Genomic DNA, 19,291 nt, shown 5'->3' on the forward strand with positions numbered 1-19,291 from the left:
TGCTTGTCCTCTGCAACAAATGGGAATTATCTGCTCTGTGGTTTTGTTTTTAAGATGGGGGGAAGAGGGATTTTTTTTAAGAATTCAAATAATTCGTCTCTGAGGGGTTTTGAATACAGGCAAAGTGAAAATAAAGCAATCGGGCACTTCTGTAGCTTTAAGTCTCTCCTGGGTAGGGTAACCTCTCTTAAAGGGCGTTTTTTCCACACACTTGGTCAGTGCTGTTGTGTCTGGAACTGGGACCAAGATGGGAACAGAGTGGAAGAGCTTGGAAATTTGTACCTTAGGCCTTGGCAAGCAGGACCGATGACTTCTTAAGTATTTAGATTAAATCTGTTTCAACTAAACAGCTGGATTTCTTTCTAATTCTTTGTGTACTGGCTTTGAAATAAAAGCTTATTAAGCTTCATGACGCAGTGGAGTTGCCTGCAAAGATGCTGCAGTGGTTTTTAAGCTATATATGGAGTTTGTGTTAGTAACCCCTGCTCAGAAAAAATACCTGTTTTCTAAGAATTGTCTTTTACCCTTGAAATGTATTTGCATCCTCATCGATTGTTTTTCCCCCTGGATCTGTGCCTTGCCCCAGAGAAACTTTCTGAGGTACCTCTGCAGTGGAAGGAGGCAGCTTGTGCAAATTGGAGCGGTGCAGAAAGTGGACTGGTGGATAATGGGTGAAGCAGGTTGCCTGTCAGCGTGACAAAACAAGTGTCATAAAATGATGTAGAGGAACATAGGTAGAAAAAAAGACAAGGGGAGTTCTGCCTTTCGTAAATATTATGGAACAGCCAACATCTGGCACAGCTGTTGTGCTCTGTGACCAGCTGTAAATGGAAAGCACATAATTAAAAATAAATCAGCAGTCAGTAAATGGCTCGAAAATACTTGAAAGAAAACCTCCATGGTGACACAATGCACAGCAATAGCTGTAGAGAAAAAGTGGTCTCTGAGATTATTCTGGGAGAATAATCTGTGACTAGAAGAAGCATTTAATTTTGAGCTTTCTCATTCATGCTGTTCTAGAAACAGTCCAGACTGTCAGCTCAGAGGAAGTAATGATCTAAAAGCACATAATATTTTTAACGTTCTTCCTCCCCTTCCTTCTCTAATTTTGCCGTTCCAAAGGCAGAGCAGATCTGGTTTTTAACTTCAGAGCTCCCTCTGCTGGGTTGCTGTTGGCAGCCAGGCCCAGCCCTCGGCAGCAGGACGGGCACAGCTGCTCCTCCCGGCTCAGCAAGGCTGTTCCGGCCGTGTTTTACAGGAGTTTCACATGATTCATGTCTTCTGCTGGGGGAGAGATACATTTGGGCCTGTATGTATCCTGCCATGCTGTCCTAGAGTTGGATAATGATGATAGTGTTGAATTCACTTTGTTTTCAAAGCTGAGAACGCAACAAGAAATTTTTGGATTGGTGCAATTAGCGAGATTACTCTTACAAGTGCAGAACCCTTTCAATGCATCCTCTGAAGATTGGATACCCCATCCTTGGCGGTGTCCAAGGCCAGGCTGGACAGGGCTTGGAGCAGCCTGGGGCAGTGGGAGGTGTCCCTGCTCATGGCAGAGGATGGCACGTTCCAGCTTCAAGGTCCTTCCAACCCAAACCCTTCGAGGATTCTCTGCTTCTGTTTACAGGGTTTCTCCTCCTCACACCCTTCTGTGGCTGTGAAGTCCAAGATGTAGAATAAGGAAGTTTTGGCATGGGACAAGGCTCAGCCTGGAGCCTGCTCTGCTCCCCAGGGAGGATGTGTCTACCTAAACAAGAAGGGAAGCAGGAAGGAAAGAAGAAATAGTACATCTGATAGCAAGGAAAAGGGGCTCTTTTAGTCAGGTATGCTTCAGAAAATGGAAATACTACCAAAATAGAAAACAAGATGATGGCATAGTGATTAAGATCCTAGGAAAAGATGCCAGGAGTTAAATCCCAAAAGTCCACTCCAGACTTCCTGTGTAACTTTTAACAAGTCACTATCTCTCTGTGCGATGCCCTTAAGTCCCTAAAATAGGGATTACACTTCCTTTTCTTATTTGGTGCTGCGTGACAGGCCTTATAATGTTCCTTTAAAACAAATGGCTTGACTGGAAACAGAGTAACTCCTGGAGAGTCTCTGTCAGTATCTTTACTGATCATTTTACATTAAATGGCATCAGCCAATCTGAATAAATTCAAGAATTAAGTATGTTCTGCAGTTGCTGTTTACAGGAGTGAAGTTTCTCTGCTGGGAAGCTGCAGCTTTGGAAGGATGTTGGCAATCAGGGTGGAAAACCACGGAGTATCAGCTGGCATAAAACATATAACCTGATTGTCATCAGGAATTGGAATGGCAGGACAAGGAGAACTGGGTTCAGGCTGATAGAGAGAAGGATTAGATGGGATATTGGGAAGAAATTCCTCCCTGGCAGGGTGGGCAGACCCTGGCACAGGTGCCCAGAGCAGCTGGGGCTGTCCCTGGATCCCTGGCAGTGCCCACGGCCAGGCTGGACATTGGGGCTGGAGCTCCTGGGACAGTGGGAGCTGTCCCTGCCATGGCTGGGGTGGCTCTGGATGGGCTTTAAGGTCTCTTCCAACCCAAATAATTCTGAGATTCTGTGTTTATGCACAATACCAGTACAGTATTAAGTACACAGTAAAAGTCAGAAAGGAATTATTCTTTTTTTTTCCTCAAGTTACACAAAAATGGGGCACTTATTTTGGTAGCAATTGGATTCCAGTTCAGGAAGGATTTATCAGCTTGTTGGGGAAAAAAAAAAAAGGTGCAAGGGTCTGTAGTGGTCAAAAAAAGTCCTGATGGCACTTACATGTAGATAGTGATGTGAGAATGTCTGTAAAATGGGGAAACCACAAATCAAGAGATAAAACTGTTGGTTTACACATTAGACTTGACAGGTGGGTGAAGTGATGAGCTGTTAAGGACAAATCATTCTATTTTCAATTTGGGAAAGGGGTGGGGGAAAGCTTCAGTGAAATCCAGACACTCTGGGCAGTTGGGGATGGGAAGAGCGAGTTCCACCAGGGTGGGTGTCTCCTACCATCTGCCAGGAGCTCCTGGCTCCTGTCACAAGCTGCCACTCACCGGTCTAATATCTTTGGGACTCAGTAAACGGAGTTTCTACACAAAGGACATGGAATCATTCTCATTTAGCAGGATTTCAACTGAGAATTTTGTATGCAAACATGTAGGAACTGCAAGATAGGCAAAAATAACAAATGGTGAGGTGATGATGGAATGGTTTGAAATCAGGGCTGGTGCAGTGGGGAATTGATACTAAATTTCTGCCAGGGCATGGCATGGGCTCTTCCCTCTCCTAGAAAAGCCTTTTTATGACGATCCTGGCAAAAAGAGCGAGCATTAAAATCAAATTTGGTGATGAACAAAAGTGGGAGGCTTCAATAATATGAGGAAACTGGAGTATCTTGGAGATTGGATGACTGAAGAGTGAGAAATAGAGATGAGATGAAATTTTTTTACAAGGATGTAAATTTATGGACAAGGAGAAGTCGGTGAAGGATACCAAGAGTGTTTTATTGGAAGTTAGTGATGAAACTGAGATTTAGTGGTTGATAAAGGATAGTGAGGAGCCATCGTGAAGCTGTGAAAAGTCTGTCAAAAAGTGGTTCCAAAATCAGTAAAAAGCCACTCCCAGAACACTGCACTTGCTGCCGGACATTGGCCAGACCGAAAAGCAGCAGCTGGAACATCTGCTCGAGGTGTGTTTCCCAGCAGCAGGGAACTGGAGATGGGCTCCTTTTTAAAATAAACTCCTTCTGCTGTTCCTTATGTGGAAAAGTCTCGATGAAAATACCGTCCTGCAGATGCCATGGACACAGAAGCCGGGAAAGAGCAGGCTCGATGTTGCTTTTAAAGGTTTGATTTGATCTAAACACACATCTCATGGAATGAGATGATCTTTAAGGTCCCTTCCAACCCCAAGCAATCACGACTGAGAGTAGAATTCCTGGCTTGGATGGGATGATCTCAGCAGCACACGGTGGTGTGTGAACGGAGTTACCCATCAGTTGCATCAGACACAACCTAGCATGATTTTTTATTATAATTAGCTAATTTTAAGGGAACATTTCTTCTTATGCACCCTGTGCATTGACTCCCAGAGGTGTTTCAGTGCAGATACAGCACAGGCAGAGGGATAAAAAAAAAAACTCCATTTTTCCTTTCCGTTCTTCCCAGACCCGCTCCCGCTCCCGGCCGGTGGGCGGGGCCGCGCCGCCATCCGTCACTTTGATTGACAGCGCCGGGGGCGTGGCGCTCTGCTCTTCCCCGCCTCCTGCAGCGCGAGGGGGCGTGGCTGCTCCGCGGCGCAAGGGGCCCCCGTGATTGACAGCCGGCTCCGCGGGGGGCGGGGCTCCCGGCTGCTCGCGCGCCCATTGGCCGGCAGCGCCGTCGGGTGGGCGCCCCGGCGGCGCTGATTGGCGGGCGGCGGCGGCTGCCGCTGTGATTGGCAGCAGGCGGCGGGTGCGCGGCGGCCGCCGAGCGGTTTGTTTTGCGGGCGGCGGCGGCGGGGCCGGCCCGCACGGACCGGGGGCACCGGGACGCGCCCGCAGCGCCCGCGCCGCTCCCACCCCCGCCCGGGCTCCCGGAGCGCGGCCGCCGGGAGGAGGCGGCGGCGCGGGGCCTGGGAATGTGGCGGCGGCGGCTCTGAGCCCTCCCCCTCGGCCCGGCCGCCATGGAGCCGCGGCGGTGACAGCGCCGTCCCGCAGCGCCCGCCGTGAGCGGGGCCGCCGCCCGCAGCCATGGGTGAGGAGCGGCGGAGAAACCCCGCGAACCGGGGCCGTGTCATGGGCCGGGGGCGCCGGGCGGGCAGGGGGCGGCGGGGCTCGGCCGGGCCCGCGGCCGGGCCGCTGTTGGGGGCGCTGGGGCTGCGCGGCCCGGGGGCTCCACGGGCGGGCCCCGGGGAAACGGCGAACTTTGACGGGTTTGGTTAAAATGGTAAAAACCGCTTTACGGGAAACGTGCGGTGCCCCGGGCTTTTACTAAAGTTGGCCGGACGGAGCCGGCGGGGATCAGCGGGTCGGGCTGACCTCAGGGGGCTCTTTCAGCCTCCAGGAGAAGTTGGCTCTTCTTGAGATGGGAATTGTTGTGCTGCAGCTTAATTGGAGAAATTTCTGGTTTTAAGTGAAGCTTGGGAGTCCATCAAAATAGATTTTCCTTTATGGAGTTCCCCCCGAGTTCTCATTTGCCATCCTTAGCCCAGACAGTAACGTATAAAAACAAGCAAACGACTTGGGAAAACTCTTTTCCAAGTGGAAAACGTTTTTGTTATGAGGAGTTTCCATGACTGAATTTAATTGATTCAAATTAATTTGGATTTGGACTGCATGTCCTGTATAAAGAGCTGCTTATGGAGGAGGTCTTGTGTTAATTAATTTCTTTTTTAGCTTAAAGAGAGGTGCTAGAATTAAACTTTTAATTGCTCTAAAGCAGAACTTCCTCATATTTGCATATTGGCAAGGAAATTCCTGCTGTTCTGGAGTTTCATAGCTTCATGGGCTACAACTTTAATATTTCTTCTCTACAACCAAGTTTAGTATTCTAAGACTCTTCATTTAGTCTGTATGCATAATTAGGTTTTATACTCTAAATTCAAAAAGCATTGCAAATGTTATTCTACAACTACTTCAATTTACCTTTACTCTGTTTTGATATGGTAAATACAACAAATTCATGCAAATCCATTGCTAGATTTCTCTGGTACAAAGAGAGGAATAGTGTAGTCCACTGTTTAGAGCAGCAGGGTGGTTCATAAACTTAAAGTGGTTTAGAAGTACAAAGTTGGATTTCCATGAAAGCGTTTTCCAATGGCAGATGGACCTGTGTTTGTAAACATGCGAGTGCAGAATGAAAAAATACAATTTCATGGACCACTCCACCATAGCATTATATATGTGTATCGTGGCACAGATGCAAGCAGATCCCTTTGTAGTAGGAAAAACCTAAATTCGTTCAGCAACTGTAACCAAATAAACTGATTAATAATGGATGATGGGCTATATATCACGCTCTGATTTTCTTTAATCTGATGTTTCATAACCCACCTGAAGGCCACGTGGAGTGGTTGATGTCAGAGTTTGCAGGAGCTCCAGTTCAGCCGGGGCTCCCCTGCACTGGGCTGAGCCCGGGACAGTTCCTGGGCTTTCTTTGCCTCCAGCCTTGGCAGGATGAGCACAGGGATGTCAGCCCGGGGCCGCGCTGGAGCTCTGCTGCCTTTGGGGTGTGCAGTCCCCGCTGCCTCCGGCCTTCCCTCGATCCGCTCGCTTTTCCTGCCTGTGTCACTTCCTTCCCCTGCCTCACACGCACCCAGGGACACCCGTGGGGAGGGAGCAGGGCTCAGCCTGCAGCTTAGGATCGGCTCAAATCCCAGGCTTTAACTTGTGAATCACCCTGAATATATCCCACAAGGATAAGCCTTGTAGAGCTCTCTGATTTTTCCTCTCATTCTGTGATTTCCTAAAGCTTGCACACAGCAGCTTTAACTACCCACAGCAAAGGACTCACAATGAAACTCTTTGCAAGACTTTTTTGAGACCTTTAACATAGACACAATTTGTCTAAAATTTCCTCCTCGCCCCTGGATCTGGCAATCACTCGCCCCAACCAGATTTGCTGTTGTGGTGGTAGATAACAAATATACATGTATATTCACTTCTTTCTCTTTTAAACCAATTTGGCATCATGTGTCCCACTATGACACCAGATAAAACGTGATCCTGGCTTAGGGGGTTCACAGGCTTCCTGTTTTTATCCATGTGCAGATACTTTCACTGTTCTGACTTTGGGATTTTTTTTTTTTTTTTTTTCAAAACTGTTTCCATTTCTGACTTATTCAGACCTGTGTAACAAACCACAGATTGGTTGAAGTAAATGCTTTGTGGAGAGGAATAACTTTCTCTGTGAGCAGCAGTTCGCTTTTATCGAAGTTATAAAAATCCTTGAGTGTAGTTTTTAAAACATGAAAAGCATTTCCTGGACAACATCTTTCCCGCACAAAGCAGAGCAGTGTTTCCCAGACCTGCTGGAGACCAGGCAAAACAGGGTCTCTCAGTGCTCCAAAAATTGCTTCATTCTCATTTATAGCAGCTTCTGCATTGTGCAATTAATGTAATGCTGCTCCACGTGCTTCTCCAAGTCACTTTATGGAAATCCTCTGTTTGCATGGAGATAAAGAAGTGTTCATGTTTTCAGCATTAAATCCATCACTGTGCTCTCCTCACCAGGCACAATTTTTCCCTACACAAACTCGGATCAATATTTGACTTTATCTTACACTTTTAAGAGATAAATACTCTGTCATGTCCTACCTTATCAACATAGGGGTGAATTACAGGATGGATTGTTTAGTAGTAGTGAGCCAATAGCTCAACGTAAGACTACTAAAATTGCATAACAAGATTCACTTGCCTGAAGTGGTTTCCATCCCCTTTGTTAGAGCATTAACTGTTCCAGTTTTAGGAAGATAAATAATATTTCAGTGTTAGAATGACTGCAGTGAGTGAGATACAGACCTTGCAGGGCACTAAGTGGGGTTTATAGAATATCCCGAGTTGGAAGGGACCCGCAGGGATCGTGGAGTCCAACTCCTGGTCCTGCTCAGACACCCCAGCAGTCCCACCCTGTGCCTGAGAGCGTTGAGCTCTAGTGTTTAGATGCAGCCTTTCAGAGTTTTGTTGTAAATTCACAAGTTGCCTATAAATAAAGCTAGTTTATTTAGCTAATAAAGCTAATAAATAAATTCTCTTCCCAGCCAACCATGGTCTGTAGTAAGGGACTCGTAGCTGTCTGGGTGTGTCCTCTGCCACAAGTGAGTGACTGCAGACTGCACACAGCCTGGAGCCTGGGAACAAACACCTGTAGCCAACCATTGCAAGCACTGATCTTTGTTTTCCAGTGATGATACTGTTTGGAGGAGAATTCTTACTCCCAGACATAATTCTTTGGTGGACTTGATTTCTTGTCGTGAGCCCTCAGTTATAAACTGCTTTCACATCTCGTTTGCTTCTTGCCCAAAGGAACTGTGCTAGGACAAGCTCTTCTTCATCCTGGTATCTGGCCAAACCCAAACTGCACTGTGGTGGGAAATTTGTGTCCCAGCTCTTGGCTGAGTGTTTTGGGTGGTAGGAACCCCGGGGATGTTCCAGGCCATAGGTTGTAGTGTTTTGTTGTGCACGGTTTCAGCTGTTGTTTGCCAGGTGACTCCAAAGCTGTTCTTAATACTATCAAGCTGAAAGAATATCAGTAAATTGGAGATACTCCATTAAAGGTTAAATGTTCAACTGTAAAGTTGGAAACTTTAAAAAAACAAAAAAAAATGTTGTGCCATTGCCTACCTGGAACTTCACGTTCAGTCACAGCTATTTCTTCACATTTTCGTCCCACAAGGGGTTACTTAGTGTTGAGATAGATCCCAGCAATTATTTCTTTTGGCTGATGTGCTTCTCAAAAAGCAGCCTCTTGCTTTGGTTGTGTTACTTATACCCCTTGCTTCTTTTACATGCAGTTGGAACGTCAGGGAGTGCTCTCCCTTCTCCACTACCACAATGTGGTTATTGTCTCATTTGGCTTGTCTTGGACAGCAGAGATTTGGTGGGTTTTGATCTGGACTTTTTTATATTTTCTGCTCTGCGTTCCTTATTTAATTTTTTTTTTTTTTTTTTTTTGTAATTAACACCTTCTGCAGATGCATTAGGAGATTTCTCCTTCCATGATCTGGTCTAGGCTTGATGTTTCTGGTTTTTGGTGTAACATTCTGAAACATCTATAACATTCTGATGCATCCACAGTGGATGTATCTCAGGTGTTGAGTGCTCTCAGGACTCACCTGAAGAGAGCCTGCAAGAGAGACACTTCACAAGGGCCTGAATGGGCAGGACACAGGGAATGGCTCCCAGTGCCAGAGGGCAGGGCTGGATGGGATACTGGGCAGGATGGGATATTGGGCAGGATGGGAGACTGGGCAGGATGGGATGTTGGGCAGGATGGGAGACTGGGCAGGATGGGATATTGGGCAGGATGGGATTTTGGGCAGGATGGGATTTTGGGCAGGAATTGTTCCCTGGCAGGGTGGGCAGGCCCTGGCACAGGTGCCCAGAGCAGCTGGGGCTGTCCCTGGATCCCTGGCAGTGCCCAAGGCCAGGCTGGACACTGGGGCTGGAGCAGCCTGGGACAGTGGGAGCTGTCCCTGCCATGGCTGGGTGGGACTGGGAGAGCTTTAAGGTCCCTTCCAATCCAAACCATTTTGGGATCCTGTGAAAGCTATAACAGACTTGGGCAGAAACTATTGGTTTTAGCAAAGATAATCCTAGCGTGACTTCTGTTCTGACTGGGACTTCTTCAGATGTTTCCTCCTTACAAAGAGGTGTATTTTTCCCATTTTGCTTTGAACTTTTAGCAGGATTGGCTCCCTGTGTTCTTTACAAGCCGTATGTGTCCAACATCTGTCATCCTTAAGCATTGCGAAAATCTAGTTTGTTATTCAGACAGTGATTAATTATGAAGCCAGTCTTCTGCATAAAACATAAGCTAACTGCTTTGGAGAGACTCATGAGCAAATGCACAACATGAAATTGCAGAAACAAATAGTCCCACTGAGTCCCTTCTGTAGAGAAGTATAGATGTGAGTCAGTCCAGCATTTGATGTTCAGCAGCTGTTCCCCAATGCAAGGGACTACCCATCAGACCAGTGCCATGAATCAGGGACAAGTGTGTAGCCATGGGAGATTCTTAAAATTGAGTCTCAGTTATTTACAAATCAGCTTCAAAAACTGCTCATTTCAATTGAAACTCTTCAAAGTGACAAAGTGAGGGAAGAAAGGAGGAGCTGTGCGAATCAGGCACTGCACACCAGACACCCCATCATGTGAGTAGGGCTGTGATAACCTCATCTAGTTCACATCACTTCCAAAAGTCCCAATTATCAAAAGCAAAGCTTTACATTCGAAACTGGGGTTCAGGTCCTCCCAAACTCTTTCAGAAAGGGCAGATTCCCCTGAGCATGTCCAGAGCTGATCAAATCATTGCTTCAAATTCCATGCCTAAGTAATGCCTTAATATCAGGAAGGATTTAACTGAGTGTATTATTTGCCAAGGAGAAAACACTTTATCCCTAAAACCTTTTTGAGTCATGATACGTGAGCCAGCAGCCAGGCAGTCCAGAGGGCAGGAGTGTGCCAGGATCAGAGTGCCAGCATGAGGTGCTGCTTTGTTAGCTGTGGCACAAGTGCCCAGTGCAGCCCCATTTTAGACAAAACTTCACTTGGCAGCTCCTTCACCTTTTGCAATATCAAGAAATTTAGGGTCGTTATCCTTGCTGGAGTAAAGGATGCATTTTCATACCTTTTAGACCTTCATTTACCATCCATCACGGCCCGGCTACTGTGCATTTCTCTCCTTTCACATCTTTGCTTTTTTCTCTAAACACAAAGTTCTGCTAAATATCACTTCTCAAAACATCCTGTGGGAGAGAATACTTTAAATTGGTTACACCAGGAGTCTTCGTAAAGTAATTCCTAGTGGAACATAGAAGAAAAAAATCAATGTGTGTTTTTATATTGCTGCAAAGCAAGAAGCCTTGAATTGAACCTGCTGCATTGTACTTTGCCAGCAGAGTGTTCTTAGTGCTGGATAACCTGTTCAGCAGTTCTTGAAATCTCATAAAATGGTTTGAATTTTATTCCATCAGCTTGTTCTGAGGGAAGAGAGGAACGTGTTGGGGCAATCAGTGCAAGTGGATTTGTGTTCACAGGTACTCCAAGATTAATCTTTGTCCACATTTTCATTTCTCTTTCTACTGGCCATGGTTTATTCCAGTAGCAAGCAAGAATTCAGTTAACAGGATATAAAATGGGGAAGAACAGACTTTGACCAGGTTTTCCTTGGCAGAAGCACGTTGGTTTGCCCTTCCTAAGTGACCTGTGATGGTCTAGCAAATCTGTCCAGGTTTTACTGTTTGTTGTGAGGCCTTTTGGAAAGAATTAGGGCCTGGGGGTGTTCTTTATCTGTACTCTGGCCTGATCTTTCTATGACACTGGACAAGAGACTGAACATTTATCTGTCAGTTTATTATGTCATGGTATTCAGTTAAGTTTGGGCTTTTTTATGACTAAATCATGGTGTATTCGCCAAGATCCTAAAAAGGATTGTTCTTCTGTGAGCCGGCAGAGAACCAGTGCAGAAGTGTCAGAGGTGCAGAAATGTCATGGTTGGTGCTCACACAGACAACTTACTCCTAAAATTCTTGTGCATCACAGATGAACAAGAGGCCTTGAAGTCCATCATGAAGGACCTGGTGGCACTGCAGATGGGCAGGCGTCACCGGCTGCCTGGGTATGACACCATGAAGAACAAAGACACTGCTCACTCCAACAAACAGGTACTGGGCCAGTTGGTGAACACCTGGACTGGTGACACGGGGGAAGACAGGACAGAGCAAGGAGACAGAGGATCTGCTGCCTTGGCTCTGTCCTGCGCCTCCAACAGCCAAAGCATCAGTTGTGAATTAGCTCCTTGACCCTGCTCAGGCTGTGGCAAATATGGTTGTTTTTCTATTTTTTATATTTTTGTGTGAGATTAATTAATATATAATCTTTATATATTATATATTGAATATGCTATATAGTTATATAGTTTAATAAAATATTTAATATGCATTATGTTATATATGTATGTATATATATGTATTTGATCATTTGCAACATCTTAATATACTGGATTCTCCCTGTATGTATTTTTTATGGGGTTTGGTCTGCCTAGCTAAAGAATTGAGTGAATGGCTTTCTGATTTCACCGTCACATTTACATTTTTTAAAGTGATTTTATTCTTTTTTAAAGAAAAAACACAATGCCAGCAGTCCCCCACTCTTGGGCAGCCCTGCAATAATGAACCAGTGTGCCTCTGCAGTGGAAGAAAAAAAAATTCCGGTGAGAAAACTGGCTCCATTTCCATATTAGCAATTATGAATTAGGAGTCTTCAAGTTGTGTGCAGTGACTTTATGGAATTTCTTTAAGCAGGTGGGAGGCAGGGAAAGCTTTTCTTCCCTGACTCTGTCCTGGTGTAGCAGTGTGTGCACATTTCTTGTAGGGTCAGGACAAGGGGAAAAGGCCTTAAGCTGAAGGAGGGCAGGGCTGGATGGGATTTTGGGCAGGGATTGTTCCCTGGCAGGGTGGGCAGTGCCTGGCACAGGTGCCCAGAGCAGCTGGGGCTGTCCCTGGATCCCTGGCAGTGCCCAAGGCCAGGCTGGACATTGGGGCTGGAGCTCCTGGGACAGTGGGAGCTGTCCCTGCCATGGCTGGGGTGGGATGGGTGGGCTTCAAGGTGCCTTCCCACCCAAACCAGTCCATGACTTCCAAGATAATGAGTAGTGGAGTCAATGCTTTTAAGTCTTTTAAGGTTCATTCCTCATTTCTCCAGACTTTTTCCTGGAGAAAACGATGGTATCAATGCTCTGGTAAGAAGGAAGTGCAGGATAATGCAGTTTTGTCTGGAGGTGCTGAATGGCATTTAAATGAAATGCTTCAAAGCCTTACTTTCCTGAAAATCCTGATATAAAGCAATCATTCCTTCATGCAATGTGTCTGAGAACAACTTTTTGATCAGGAGTTGGCTGGTAGACATCTTTTATAGGATGTTATTCCTGTGCTTTTTGCTGCATTGTTCCTTTACTGCTCAGTTCAAATGGGTTCTCTGGAATTTGTTTCATTTTGGAGTAATTCTAGACTGAGTTCTTTCTCTTCCCATATCTGAAAAAACACTCTTTAAAATTATGTGTGAGTGACCCACGTGCAGCTGGTCGTTGCTGGGATTGGGAAGGTCATTTCCCAGTGCTGTCCCTCCAGCACTGCTGCAGGAATTCCATGTGCTCCCAGGGACTCCATGGATCCTTTTGAACTGCATTCTTGACCACTGGGCCTGCCAGAAACTTCCTCCAGCTAAAGAGCATTTCCTGGCCATGTTTTTTTGAAGTTCCTAGATGTATGATTGCCTATTGTCTGAGACTTTCACAGATGGTTTAATCTATTCCAATCACATAAATTGTGCAGCAGAAATGATGGAGTCTTATCAGAGCAGAATTTTCCCTTCTATTTTTATCTTTCTGACCTAAATTGGGATTTGAACTGTGATGTCCAGAGTTGAAAGTTCAGCTTGTTGACTCTTCCACGCCACTCAGCATCTTCTGAGTTTACAGTGACTGCACAGGTTGCACAGTCAGTGCCTTTAGCTCTCCAGATGGTGCTGATGACCCTTTTGCTAAAACCTTAGAATTTTAAAAGATGAGACAGAATCAGCCTGTTTGTAACTCTGAGTTTCAGGGACTGCATTTCTGCAAAAGGAGAGATTTAGTCCATGTCTTAAGAATAAAGAATAATAAATAGGAATAAAAAATTTAAAATATGAGTAGGAATAAAAAATGTAGCACGTTCCCTCTCTCTTTTTTGCCATATATGCTTTGAGCATGCTTAAAGAAAGTTAACTTCAGATTAATGAGCAGTTAGGACTGAATTTCAGTTTTTTCCTATGCAGTGTTAAAGATAAATTAATATTTTTTAACGTTTATTTCAATGTCCTCTGTTTAAGTGTCAGTTTACAAAAATTACAGCTTAGTTTTTCCGCTTTCCTTCTCTTTCTCCTTCAGCAGTTTGCTATGTTCATGTATCAGCCACTTGTTTCCACAGCCTGCTTCAGCTTCCATGGAGAAAGTTAAAATACTAAAATCATAATGCAGTGCATTTGTGTGCTGTTGTGTGCCAGAGTTTCATTGTGAACTCACCTTTTGTTTTTTCTCCTGCAGAATGATGTCAGGATAAAGTTTGAACATAACGGGGAGAGACGGTAAGTTGGCCTTCACTGCTTTGATTCTTTAGGAGAGTGATTTAGTCATCAGTAATTTAGCTTAAATATTTTGTTGGCTTTGCTTTCCTTTTTCCTGAATGGAAATCACACAGTGAAGGCAATAGCAAACAGGTCACACACAACTTGGTTATTTTTAGAGATCAGTGTGTCATAAAACACTGATTTATTTCCATAATATTTATTTGTAAGTGAAGTGCAGCATTTTTAAAAGCTGTCCAGCCTGAAAATCTTATTTGAGATACATTCCCATTTTGTTTCATTTAACTGAAACCAAATGAAGCTGATCAAATCAGCGTCATTCTTTTCTGGTTTCTCACTTCCTGATGTCCTGTCATTATCACTGCCCTGCTGTGATTGAGCAATAGATACAACAAGGAAAGATTTTTTTTCATTGGTGTAAAAGCTTCTTTGTTATTTCCTCTGATATTTGGTTTCGAGAGACATTCTTTTAGAAGGAAAAACCAGAAATAACTGAAATAGCAGTTTCGGTTTTTACAGCAATGTTTGCAATGGATAAAATTGCTGAAATAATTCAAAGTAGGTTCCAAAAAGCCTCTTATTTGCTATCAAATTGAGAGGAGCTCTTGAAACATTTAGTGGCTGGTGGCTGTGTGAGCGCTCAGGAAGGCTCCAGGTTTGTCTGTGGTCTCTGGGTCTGCTCTCACTGAGGGAAAATGTGATCTTGATGCTGGGTTATAGTGTCCATATTTTGGAAGATGTTGACTGGGTTGTAAGCAGGAATGTATGTGCCATCTTCACAGCCAGCTTGTGGGAATCCTCTGGCTTCTCCCAGGCCAGGCAGTACTTCTGACATTGGAGTGGTTCACTATTTCATGATGAATTGCAAATTTAATGCCCATTTACAGGAGGAGCAGCTGTCTGTAGTGATCCTCACAGCCTGTTCTAGCACAGGTTATTGGCCAAGTTGTTGAAGCTTCTCCTTTGACAGATTTTGGGATTTCTGTTAGAAAAGCAGAAGTGTTCTTTGTTGGCAAAGCAGGCTGTGGAGAATAATTTCTACTCTTCCTCAAAACTTGAACTGTTTCTTCACTGCAATCCTATGCGATGAATTCTGTCAGTGACATTTGTGCTGTGGGAAAAATTTTACAGGTAATCATCACTGGGATTTGCTTCCTCCTTTTTCAGGCAGGTGTGCTCAGCACTCTGCTGTGTCTGGGGCTTTGTGGAACAAGAGCAGAGCCACGGTGGGACATGTCACACTGTGTCAGGGCAGGGGAGCTCAGCACCAGAATCCTGTCACCACAGCCTCATCATCTTGCCTGTCTGCTGGGTGCATTTCGGGGGGCAGAAGGGTTTTCTCCTGGGCTTTTTTTCTAAAATGAAAAGGTTGATTGTGTGTCAGTCTAATTATGCAGTTGTGCTGGCCTGAGTTCCCTGCTCCCAGCACTGTGTGCAGTTCCAGACAGGGAGCTTGCACCAGAATGTCAGTGTGTGTGCTGAGTTTCACAGGAGCTGCCAGATCTAACCACAAATATTTAAGGTGGTCAGGCAGGAATGGGCTCCTTAAACCCTGCAGTCCAGGATTTTGTGCTAGAAGAGTGCACAGAGTTTTTAAACTAATAAAATTTGTGGCACCTGAGAACAGCAGTGCTTTTGAAAGCACTGAGTGTAGAATGGGAGCCTTTATAAGGGCCTGAGAGCCACACTGCATTTGTGTGGTGCCAGAGTACTGTGATTTCATGTATGGGTTTCCTAGGAAAATGTAGAAAATGTTATTGTGGGCTGCTTTTTAACAAGGACAATTATTTCCAAATAGCTGAATGTTGTAGGTCTGGTAGCAGGATAACCCTTCATGGGAAGAGGCTGAGGAATCCAACTAACACAAGGGTCATTTAAAACCAAAGTTTCATCTCTTGAAAGGATATCCAGGGCTGATGAAACTGTGTGGATGGATGACTGGGAAACTAAGTCTTCTCTCCAAAGCACAGGTTCATCAGAGTCATAGAATCCCAGGATGGTTTGTGTTGGAAGGGACCCCAAACACCCAGTGCCACCCCTGCCATGGCAGGGACACCTCCCACTGTCCCTGGGCACTCCAGGCCCCGTCCAGCCTGGCCTGGGACACTGCCAGGGATCCAGGGACAGCCCCAGCTGCAGTCTATGGCCCCTACAGAAAACCTCTCTCCCTCCTGTCCCCACAAACCCTTGGGAGATAATTCAGGGGCTCACTGAGTTGCCTCTATGAGCAAGAATAGGTCTTGAGTTTCCATGGTCCACTCAGTAATTTGGAAGTCCAAACAGTCCCTTGATCATTTGTTGTGTGCTGATGTAGCAAAAGAAATAGGAGGAAGATAGATACAAAAAAAATCTGGAAGTTCTTTGGTTGGAACCAATCTTTTTTCAGAAAGTTAACTAGCAAAAATTGCATTGGAAAGAACACTAATCTTCCAATTGAGGACAAAAAGTATTACCAGAATAGTTCATGTGTGAAGAGGATCTTGGATTGTTTAGCCTGGAGAAGAGGAGGCTCAGGGGAGACCTTGTTGTATCCTGTTATTTCTGCCTCGTGACAAGTTTGTGAGCTGGTGCTCACAATCCAGCTTTTTGTGGCAGTATCTCATCTGTGCCAGAGCAGGTGGTATTTTTTTAAGCCATGGTGCACATGGCATTTGTATCCTGTTATGTGAAAGACATTTATTCAAAAAGGGTACTTTTCTGCCCAGGGACCAAGGGATTCTGTTTAAAATCACCAGCTGAATATTGCATTTTGACAAACTGTATGGAAATGGGCCAGAGATTATTACTTATTGAAATTATACATACAAATTTAAATTTGAAAAGTTCACTACTTGCTTCAGGATGAAAGGAGACCATTCAAATGTGGTTTTAATGGTTCAGCCATGTGATTTGATTGCATTATCAAGTATATCTCTGAACTGAGTCAGGGATTCTCTTTCCTCCCAGGATTATCCCATTTGTCCGTCCTGTGCGCTATGAGGATGTACAGCAGAAAGTGAAAACAGCCTTTGGGCAGCCCCTGGACCTCCACTACATGAACAACGAGGTACTGAGCTGTCAGTGCTCTCTGCATGACACCTCCTTTCCCCATCACAAATTCTGTACCCAGAAATTTCATTTTCGGGTCTTCCTTTAATACAAACCACTGTTAAATCCCTGAACCAGACCAAATGTGCTGATCCTGATAAAGCATCTCACTGATGTGTGTGTTGGACAGACATCACCATCTTGTTCACTTGTTCTGGTGTTGCTTAGGACATTCTCTTTCCACCTGAAACACAATTTTCACTTGATAATTAGTTCTGGATTTGTAATTATTCTGAGACCACTTTCTCATCAGAGAGTCTGGGGCTGACAAGTCTCAGTTCTTTGCAAATGGCAAATCCAGGTAGCAGTTAATACTTTTGTGGGTGATGCTTTAGAGGAGTTTGCATTAGGGTCAGCCATTTCTCTGACATGGGAGGAAAATCTCATTAAAAAGAACAGTAAGATAGCATTGGAATGAAAATTTGTGGAATAACTGAATGGTCAGGATCCTGTTTTATAGTCTGGTATTTTTCTAATGTTTGTTTAAATACCTGTTGTAGAAGTAGACTTGTTTTTCTGTCTTTTCTGGTGATTTTTCTCCCTGCTCTTTATTTTGCAGCTCTCTATTCCTTTGAAAAACCAAGATGACCTGGATAAAGCTGTAGATCTCTTAGACCGGAGCTCGAATGTGAAAAGCCTGAGGATACTATTGCTGTCCCAGGACAGAAACCATGTAGGTAACAACTTCTGGGACTGCAGCAAAATCAAGGGGCTCACCCTTAAGACTCTAAAACACGATGGCTGCATGAACTGAGTGTGACAGGGATTATAAAATCACTCTTCCCAGGCACAAGTGCATGTGTTTATCCTCTTTGCACTGGCTCAGCTCTAGGTGTCTTTGTGTTGTTTTTTTCCCCTGACTTCAGCACTGTTTGGGGGCTAAAACATTGCAGCTTTTTAATCTGTCACGTGAAGACCATTTTATATCAAATACCCGGTGGCTGTAGGCAGAAAACGCTTGATGAGTTTGGTTTACAGGGAAGTTTTATTAGCTTTGATTAATAGCACAGTGTTGAAAATGTGTGGAATTATTTTGCCTTTACAGTACAGGCTGTCCTTGAGGAAAAGCTGTTAGCACCTTTTTCCCTGGGTGAGAAGCCCAGGGAGAACTTCAGTGGTTTTTCAGCTCTGTAGCCCTAATGCACTGAGTCCAGCCTGACTCTGGAAACACAGAGTTGCCTTTGCTAATAGGGTGTATTCAGACCTGAGATAAATTGGGTTGTCTCTTGGTTTACTCTCCTCTACCACAGGTGGCTGTGGCAGTGAGTGTCAATGTAGTTTGCTTTTTCTGCAGACAAGATCATAGTATGAGAAATACATCTTTTAAGTCAAGCTTCCAAAGATGCCCATTTTGGGCAATGATTGAACTGCAGGCTGGAAAAGGCAAAAAGAATCAGAATTTTCCCTGATTCCTGGTCTGTGTGACTGGATATAACACAGTTCACTCAACCAGTATCTCTGGGTTTTTATTTTTTTTTCTTCACAATTAAGGTCATGCAGCTTTTCAAACCAAAAACCTCAATAGCTTAGATATTTGATTTGCAAATTACCACATTCTCCTAAAGAGTGTGACACAAAAAGCTGCTCTGTTGGTAGCAGCTTGTCATTCTGGCATGTTCATCCCTATTCAAGTTCTGCAGGCTGGGAGCTCAACTCTTGAAATAATCACACCTGTAATTCTTGGAACTGTCATGATATCTTAAATGTATTTCTTGCTGTTTTTTCATTTGATAATCTGTGGTAATGGAAATACAAAGAACTTCAGGAGTGTTAACAGCCCTTTCCCAAATGAGTGGGAAGGTGTAGGAGGGGATGATGCTGTTCCTTGTCCTGTGCCCTTTCCCTTAGCAATTGTTGCTGCCTGTTCTGTAGACAATACTTGGCAAGAAGGTCTTTGGTCTGACCTGGTGGAGTCAGACCAAAGTTCTGTGTTGTCAGGAAATGTCCTGTAAAAGGTGGCCTCAACTTTTGGTGCAGCACAGTCAGGCAATGCCCTTTCCCAGCCCTGTGTTCATGTCAGTGCCTTCAGGCTGCAGCCAGATGTCAAGTGATACCATCTAACTTTGCATAACCAGCAAACACTTGGTAAATCTCACCCTGTGCCAGCCAGTAGCCACTGTTGATGTCTTTTTATGAGCTGTTTTTTCCTCTTTTACTCAAAGCAGAAGCAAACAGTGAAGCCTTCAGTAAGTGCCAGTGTTTCCCCCCTCTCCTCCGACTTCCTCTGCTGCTCCGAGTTGCCTGACAGGAGAGCCCTCCGTGGGATAAAGCCCACTATGCTGAAGGAGGTTTCTTGGCTGCATGATCTCATCCCACTGGAGGAGCGGGAAGCATTATTTTTCCTGAAGTACAGGATGCAGATTTTGTTT

General features: G+C 44.8%; 1 protein-coding gene across 1 annotated transcript in view; it reads left to right on the forward strand.

Moving 5' to 3' along the window:
- The first annotated feature begins 4,626 nt into the window (after window positions 1-4,626).
- The window catches only part of MAP3K3 (mitogen-activated protein kinase kinase kinase 3), a 33,912-nt gene continuing 19,247 nt past the window's right edge, over window positions 4,627-19,291 (forward strand). The window contains exons 1-6 of the mRNA XM_015651291.3: window positions 4,627-4,749; window positions 11,256-11,377; window positions 11,836-11,925; window positions 13,795-13,835; window positions 16,782-16,881; window positions 17,482-17,595. Coding sequence (XP_015506777.1) covers window positions 4,746-4,749; window positions 11,256-11,377; window positions 11,836-11,925; window positions 13,795-13,835; window positions 16,782-16,881; window positions 17,482-17,595 — 471 coding nt within the window. The 5' untranslated portion in view covers window positions 4,627-4,745. The remainder of the gene's footprint in view (window positions 4,750-11,255; window positions 11,378-11,835; window positions 11,926-13,794; window positions 13,836-16,781; window positions 16,882-17,481; window positions 17,596-19,291) is intronic.

This window comes from Parus major, chromosome 27 (genome assembly GCF_001522545.3).
Source record: "Parus major isolate Abel chromosome 27, Parus_major1.1, whole genome shotgun sequence".
Taxonomy (NCBI): Eukaryota; Metazoa; Chordata; class Aves; order Passeriformes; family Paridae; genus Parus; species Parus major.